The following is an 8,473-nucleotide window of genomic DNA, read 5'->3' on the forward strand; positions in this document are numbered from 1 at the left end:
TCTTAAAACTGGAATTTGCAACTGCTACATTGTTGTAGAATGGAAATTGCAGTCATGCTCTTTGTTGAATACTGTAGCAAATTTTCTGTTATGGATAACTGTAGATACCATTTGGTAAAATCAGTTAAATAAGGTGTGGGTTGTTCTTTTCAGATGCTTACTTTACATAATATAACTGTGTCTCACCCGTATATCACCGCATCAGACTTTCTTGAAGCAAGCAGACTTTGTAGAATGGACTCAAAAGCAAATATTGTACATGGTAAGAAGACAGTATTTACCATCTTAATGAATGTGCAAATAATCTTGAAGCTCAAAAAAACCCCAAAAAACCCAGGGCAGGCAATTGATACAGTGCACTTTCTTTTTTACTTCATGGTTAAACCATGGCCCCATACAGACAGGACTAAATTAAGCTGCTTCGAGTCACGTTGGAGGTATGCTGTTTCAATGATGTATGCGTCCGAAGAGTCCGGAAGCTACGTCAAAGCTGTGCTCCAGTCCTAAGGAGTGTATTTATCTGACCCTGAAGGCTAGGGACAGTCTGGGGATTCTGTTGGTCTACCACCCAACCTGTTGCTTAACAGACTCCCTGGCCGAGCTGACACAGCTGGTCTTGAAGCTGGTGTTGGAGTCTCCCAGACTTCTTGTCCTGGGAGACCTCAACATCCACTTCGAGGCCGGCTCATTAGATCTAGCAGGTGCAGCTCAGGAGTTCATGACTTTCATGACAGCCATGGGCCTGTCCCAATTGGTCTCAGGTCCAACACATTGTGCCGGTAATACACTCGATGTGGTTTTTAATACAGATCAGGAGCAGCTGTGGGCAGAGATAATTTGTACCTCTGCTCTGTCATGGACAGATCATTTCCTAGTCAAAGTGGGACTGAAGGCTACTACCCATACCCCCCTTGGGGGTGGAGGACCTATTAAGATGGTCTACCCTCAAAGGCTGATGGAACCCAAAAGGCTCCAAGAAGCTCTAGGGGTTTTATGGTTGAGATTGACGGTGATTCTGTTGATGCCCTGGTTGATACCTGGAATAATGACCTTCCCATGGCTATAGACAATATTGTGCCCGAGCATCCTTTCCAGCCCACTTCAAATAAAAAACCTTGGTATACAGAAGATCTTTGACAAATGAAGTGGGCCACACAACGACTAGAGCGCCGCTAGAGGAAACATCAGTGTGTATCTGACAAGACACTCCATAAGAACCTATTGGATTCTGATGGAGTGGCAATAGGTGCAGCAAAGAATTCTTTCTATGCTGCATGTATTGCGTATGCAGAGTCTTGTCCAGCATAGATGTTCAGGGTGGTTAAAGAGTAACCCAACTGTCTCCCACCCTGAACCCTTTAAGGCCTGCTGTGATGCTTTTAACAACTTTTTAGCAGATAAAATCTCGGATAAGGGCTGATCTTAACGCCGGCATTTCAACAGAAACAATAAGAGAGGTATCCAGTGACTCCGTGGACTGCATTAAACTGGATCATTTTGAGTTTGTAAATACCGATGAAGTGGACAAGCTCCTTGGAAGTGTAAGGAAAATGACGTGCCCCCCTTGATCCTTGCCCATCTTGGTTGACCACCCAGGGTGGGGATGCTGTGATTGTATTATTACAATCTGTAATCAATACATCCTTCAGGAAGGGAAAATTTCCATCAAAGTTAATACTAGCAGTGGTTAAACCGCTCTTTAAAAAAACTCTGGACCCTCAGGTGAGAAACAACTAGAGACCGGTCTCATTATTACCATTCTTGGGCAAAGTGATTGAGAGTGCAGTTGCCTTTCAGCTCCAAGCTGTCTTGGATGAAACTGATTATCTGGACCCATTTCAAACCAACTTCAGAGCAGGATACGGAGTTGAGACGGCCATGGTTGTCGCCTTAATCGATGATCTCCATCTGGGCATTGATAGGGGAAGTGTGACCCTGTTGGACATCTCAGCGGCTTTGGATACCATAGACCATGGTATCTTCTGAAACGCCTGAGGGAGTTGAGTATTGCGCTCCAGTGGCTCTACTCCTACCTCTCGGGCAGATTCCAGATGGTGATACTGGGGGATAGTAGATCCTCTAAGAGAGAGCTGACATCTGGCGTCCCTCAAGGTGCCATTCTGTCCCCCATGCAGTTTAACATTTACATGAAACTGCCGGGAGAGGTCATCCAGAGACATGGGGCGCGGTGTTATCAGTATGTCGATGATACCCAAATATGCGTCTCTATGTCTCTGACTGTTACTGTGACTAAGGACAGCATCTCTCCTCTGAATGCCTGCCTTGAGTCGGTAATGGGCTGGATGAGGGAAAACAAACTCAGGCTGAATCCAGAGAAAACAGAGGTACTTGCAACCTGTCCCGGATGAGGTCACACTTCCCCTGAAGGACAAAGTTTGCAGCTTGGGAGTACTTTTGGATCTGTCTCTACAGTTGTCATCTCAAGTAGAAGCAACGGCCAGAAGTGCTTGGTATCAACTTTGGTTGATACGCCAACTGCGTCCCTACCTCGACTGAAAGGATCTTGAAGCTGTGGTACATGCTCTGGTAATCTCTCGTCTTGATTACTGTAACATGCTCCACATATGGCTACCCTTGTAACAAGTTCGGAAACTTTAGTAGTACAAAATATGGCAGCCAGACTGGTCACTGGTTCTTCAAGGTTTGACCACATAACACCATTTTTTTTAAAAAAATAAATTTTATTAAATAAACAAAACACACCAACCAAATATACAAACAAAGTGACAATATAAAAAACCACATGCATATCCAAATTCATCCAATTTATACATTACCACCACCTTTGAAAAAACTAAATACATTTAAACATAGCTTCTCTAATATCTATTTCCTCTTCCTTTAACCCCCTTCACTCTTCCTTCACTACTTCTTATTGCTTACAACTTTGTTTTCTCTCTTTCCCCTCCTCTTCTTCCTTCTCTTCTCTTCCCTTCTCTCTTCTTCTCAACAACCTACATTAACTTGCTTCCTTAAATTCCATCCCCAACTTCTTTCTACTCTACCTCCACTTAACTCCAATTTTAAAAGACCTTCACTGGCTCCCAATTTGCTTCTGGGCACAATACAAAGTGTTGGTTATCACCTTTAAAGCCTACATGGCTTGGGCCTGAGTTACTTACGGGAACGCATCTCCCTATACAATCCGCCCCGCACTCTTAGAACAATGGAGAAGAATCTGCTGGAATTAACAACAACTAAATTCATCTCAACTTTCCAAAGAGCTTTTATTAATAAATAATAATAATAAAACTTTTATTTGTATGCCGCTTTTCTGTGACGAGACAATCAAAGCTGCTCACAACACATTAAAATCCACATTTACAACATTATGTCCCAAATTCCCCCCTTTAAAACAGTTTTAAACATGTTACAATTAAAATATCTATTAAAACAAAATTAAATATATATATATATATATAACGAGGCCAGAGTGGTTGGCTAATACATGATGTGGGGGGCAGTCATTCTGTGGCCGGGCACTTTTATTCAGGAAAGGCCTGCCGGAAGAGATCTGTCTTGACAGCTTTTTTAAAGCTGTCTAAGCTGGCAATTTGACAGATCTCATCTGGCAGACCGTTCCATAGTTTGGGAGCAATTGCAGAGAAGGCCCTCTGGGAGGTAGCAGTTAGTCTGGTTTTTAAAGGCTGCAATAGATTCCTCCCAGAGGACTTGAGTGTGGGGCAGATTATATGGGAGCAGGCGATCCCTCAAATAGGTTGGGCCCAAGCCATGTAGGGCTTTAAAGGTTATAACCAACACCTTGTACTGTGCCTGGAAACTAATAGGCAGCCAGTGAAGAGATTTTAGGACGGGTGTTATTCAGTCACTCCTAGTTTTTCCGGCGACCAGCTTGGCTGCCACATTTTGCACTAGTTGAAGTTTCCAGACTAGGCACAAGGGTAGCCCCATGTAGAGTGCATTACAGAAATCAAGTCGTGAAGTTACCAGTGAATGTACAACATTTTCTAGGTCCTTTACTTCCAGGAAAGGGCGCAGCTAGCGTATCAGCCAAAGCTGATAACAGGTGCTCCTGATCGTCGCATTCACCTGATTTCTCATGTGAAGTGATGAATCTAGGAGCACCCCCAGACTGCGAACACAGTGCTTTGTGGAGAGCGTGACCCCATCTAGGACTGGAGGTTGCAACTATACCTGGTTTGGGGCCCCTACTGTAAGTACCTCTGTTTTGTCTGGAGAATATAATGCATCATATAAAAATCTCAGTAAATCAAATTATTAAAGCTGTGCAACTATGAAATGAAAGGAATTAACTGTCATTTCTCTTACAGGTCTTTCTGTGCTGGAATTCTGTCTCATAATAGCTATGAAACATTTAAATGACACTTATGATGGAGAACCTTTTAATTTTCAGATGGTTTATAATGGTAAAGTGATCTATTATTGGTTTTTTTTTAAATAAAATGTAAAATAATTTATTTACAACTTAACATCTAAACACTAAACATATTAAAATGCATTGTTGGGTGTACTGGGAGTTTATAAAAATTATTATGATTATTAACCTTTATTTATAAAGCGCTGTAAATTTACACAGCGCTGTACATACAATCTTTTTAATTAGACGGTTCCCTGCCCTCAGGCTTACAATCTAAAACAGGGGTAGGCAACCTTTTTGAGCCGGGGCCGGGTTGCTGTCCCTCAGACAACTGGGGGGCCGAAGCCAAAAAATAAATAATTAAACAATTTTTTTAAAAAATTAAATAAATAAATAAACCGGGACAAATGTAGGACAACATTTTCAAATGGTGGACACTTTTTTTTTTAAAAGTGGAGGACACGCAAAAAAAATTGTTGATTTTTAAGAAAAATGTTAATATAAATGCATGTTTCTGAGGCGTCTATAGACAATTGCCCCCGCGCGCGAGAGGCCAAAGACCCTGGCGGCAATCAGCGGCAGTACCGGTCTGGGGCCGGTCCCAAGGCCTCACCGGGCCGCATCCGGCCCGCGGGCCGCAGGTTGCCTACCCCTGATCTAAAAAGACATGACATAAAAGGAGAAGGGAAAGGTGGTGGGGCTAGTAGGCTAATACATATAAAGTACATAGCAATACAGGAAATGGTTCGATAAAACAGGCATCAAAAGAACATCAAATAGCAAGCGACAATTATGCAATGCCTGGGAAGGCTTCTCTGAACAGGATGGTCTTCAACTCTGTTTTGAAGCTGGTTAAAGAAGTGATGGCCCTTGCTTGCGGGGGAAGAAGGTTCCAGAAGTGAGGGGCAGCAAGTGAAAAGGGGCGAATCCGAGATGGGGCAGAGGAAATCATGGGATGGGACAGTAGACCTTGACTACCAGAACAGAGGGTCCTGGTGGGAAGGTGAGGAGAAAGAAGGTCTGATAAGTAAGGAGGGGCCAGCCCATGGAGGGCTTTAAACAACAACTAGTGTTGTTGTGCCCCCCCCCCCCCGACAAAACTAATTCCCTATGTATTTGTTCATGCAGAGTATCAGATGTTTGTTCAGAGGAAGGCCCATACAGTGTACAGTTTTGAGAAGCCTGTTGTCATGAAGGTATGTTTATAACTATTTTGTGTTTTTGGGTTACTTCATTGCTGCTTTAATGGCATGAACAATGAATAGTTTGAAATGATGTATAATAATAAATAATAAATAAATAATAAAAAGTTTATTTATATACCACCCTTCATACATCAGGGCGGTTAACAACATATATCAAAATACAATAAAAACATTCCACTAAAACCAACAATTACACAGAAAAGGAATTAATAAATGAAGTTGTATGTAGAGAGATCTTGTAGCATCTTTGAGGCTAACTGAAATAAAGAAGTTGGCAGCATGAGCTTTCGTAGACTTCAGTCTACTTCCTCAGATGCTGTTCTGTTTAGCAGTCTTGCTAAAAACTACATACTATAAATGTTGAGAATCTGATCAGTGGTTTAATTTTAAATTGCCTGGTACTGTGCTGCCCTCTGGTGTGAATTATGTATATTTGTGGAGTATTCTATCCTAAATGTGAAAGATCTTTGTAAACTGCTATTGTTTTTTTTATAAAAATACAGGTTGAGTCTCCCTTATCTGAAATGCTTGAGACCAGAAAGTATTTTGGGTTTTGATTTTTAAAACATTTTGGAATACCTGTATTTGCATGCACACACACACACGTAATGAAATGTCTTGGAGAAGGGACCCAAGTCTAAACAATATACATATACATATACATATACATATACATATACACACACACAGAGAGAGAGCTTGAAAGGAATTTTATACATTGTGTTTAATCATTTTGTGAAAGAAACAAAATTAATGTTGTGTTTTTTTGAGGACAGTTGGACCCTGGTAGCCACTGATTTTTTTATCAACAGATTCATGGTTGAAAAATATTTTTTAAAAAATATAAATTCCAAAAAGCAAACCTTGACTATGCCATTTTATACCACTGCTGGCTTATTTTACTATCCCATTGTAAATAATGGGATTTGAGCATCCACAGATTTTGGTATCCACGGGGGTCTTGGAACCAAACCCCAGCAGATACCAAAGGCCCACTGTATTTCAGATTTTGGAATTCCAGATAAGGGAGACTCTGCCTTTAGCCTAAAGCAGGCATTTGGAATATGCGACCTTCCAGATGATATTGGTTTCAGTTCCCATCATCCCCCACCACTAACTGTCCTTATTAAAAATATTAGGAGGAGAGGTCAGTAGTGGAAAAGTCACACATTCCTCATCCCTAGATTAAAGTAAGGGTGAGGTTTCGATAAACGTTGAATGCAGTTTGTTAATATCTTCTTTTTTCTTTTTCTTTTTAAATTAAATTGTATTGGTAAAATACAAAACCAAGCATTAGTCAAACAACAGTAACAATACATAAGAGAATACAGAAAAGACGAAAAAGAAAAAGAAGAAAAATTATAGAAACACATCTACTTACCAATCTCTTCTTAAAATCATCTATCACCTAACTTCAAATTCTTAAATCCATCCTTACATCCAACATATAACTTGTCTCATGTTCAATCTCTGTCATACCTCGACTTCCTTCCCTTACATAGCCAGAATATTCATCCCTGCTTAAGATTTTCTTATTCACCTCTTTTTTCAACATGTTTGAAGACAAAAATCATTCATTGTTCATCTTACATTACTATGTTGAGCAAGAGGTTCAAGATGAAGAATCTGGAAGAAGGATTGGAAGATATAAATTCGGAATTAGCCAATATTGTATTATCTAACAAAAAGGCATTGTTGTCCAGATTATATCAATAGCTGTTGTAATTATACACAGATGACAAAGCAGTAAAGGAAAATATGGTAAAATGGGCACAAAGTATAGGTTATAATTTGGATATGGAGCAATGAGAAAAAACATGGGGAAAGAGACTTAAGTTATACAAGATGTCAGGATATAGAGGAAAATTATTACAAGATATTTTATAGATGGTATCTGATACTAGATAGAATCTATAAAATATATCAAAACAAGTGTTGGAAGTGCCAAAAAGAAATAGAAACCATTTATCATATCTGGTGGATATGTCTAATGGCCCAAAATATTGGAATCAGATTAAATTAACAATTCATTAAATGTTATCTATAAATATAAAACTAAAACCTGAAATCTTTCTACTGATTATGGTAGATGAATCTGGAGAAAATAAATATGGTCGACTGTTATTTCATTTGATTGTTGCAGCCAGGATGGTCTTTGCAAAATGGTGGAAAAACAACAACACTCCCGAAAAGGTAGATTGGGAACTGAAAATCTATGAGATAATAGAAATGGATAAGATGACTAGAGGGTTACAAAATGCAGATGTAAACAAATATCTAGATGATTGGAAAGTAATAATTGATTTTTTGTTAAAAAGTGGGGAGAAATCACCATTATAAACTTTAAATGGGAATAAAGTTAAAAAGTGAGATAGTTATGTTTGTTAGATATTATATTTTCTACTTCCTCAGTTTTTAAAGACTGTTTGGAGATAATATTTGTAACTTATTTAATTTCTTCTGTTGCTAGGCTTTTGAACACTTGCAGCATCTTGAATTGATAAAATCTGTGGAAGGGCCATCTAACTGTGCTCAGAGAGAATACATGTTAATGAAGTTGCTTTTGGACAACAGTCAAATTATGGATGCTTTGCAGTTCTACCCAAATTGCCCAACGGATGTCAAGCAGTGGGCTATGTCTTCAGTAAACTGAGGTGTCCATACACTCTGTGAATAATTATCCTTGACTGTGTAGAGAAAGTCAAAGAGTGAACTATGTCTTCAGTACATACCAGAAATTTGGATCTCAGGAAAATGACACTTGAATTATGAGTTTACCATACCAGAAATTGATATTGTTAATGAAAAGCCACTCTTGATATTATGCACATGTTTTTCTTTGGTATCATCTTGTATATAGTCAAAAAATGATTGGACCTTTTTACTTTAATAAATAATTTTCACCTGA

General features: G+C 39.4%; 1 protein-coding gene across 4 annotated transcripts in view; it reads left to right on the plus strand.

Moving 5' to 3' along the window:
- LOC149313881 (origin recognition complex subunit 4-like) overlaps window positions 1-8,473 on the plus strand; it is a 47,749-nt gene extending 39,276 nt beyond the window's left edge. For all 4 annotated transcript variants that reach the window (XM_089520064.1, XM_089520062.1, XM_089520061.1 and 1 more), the window contains 4 exons: window positions 154-262; window positions 4,314-4,409; window positions 5,489-5,556; window positions 8,036-8,473. In XM_089520064.1, coding sequence (XP_089376190.1) covers window positions 154-262; window positions 4,314-4,409; window positions 5,489-5,556; window positions 8,036-8,218 — 456 coding nt within the window. In that variant the 3' untranslated portion in view covers window positions 8,219-8,473. The remainder of the gene's footprint in view (window positions 1-153; window positions 263-4,313; window positions 4,410-5,488; window positions 5,557-8,035) is intronic.

The sequence above is a fragment of the Sceloporus occidentalis genome, unplaced genomic scaffold (genome assembly GCF_023333645.1).
Source record: "Sceloporus occidentalis isolate IW3139 unplaced genomic scaffold, rSceOcc1.0.p SCAF_4, whole genome shotgun sequence".
Classification (NCBI taxonomy): domain Eukaryota; kingdom Metazoa; phylum Chordata; class Lepidosauria; order Squamata; family Phrynosomatidae; genus Sceloporus; species Sceloporus occidentalis.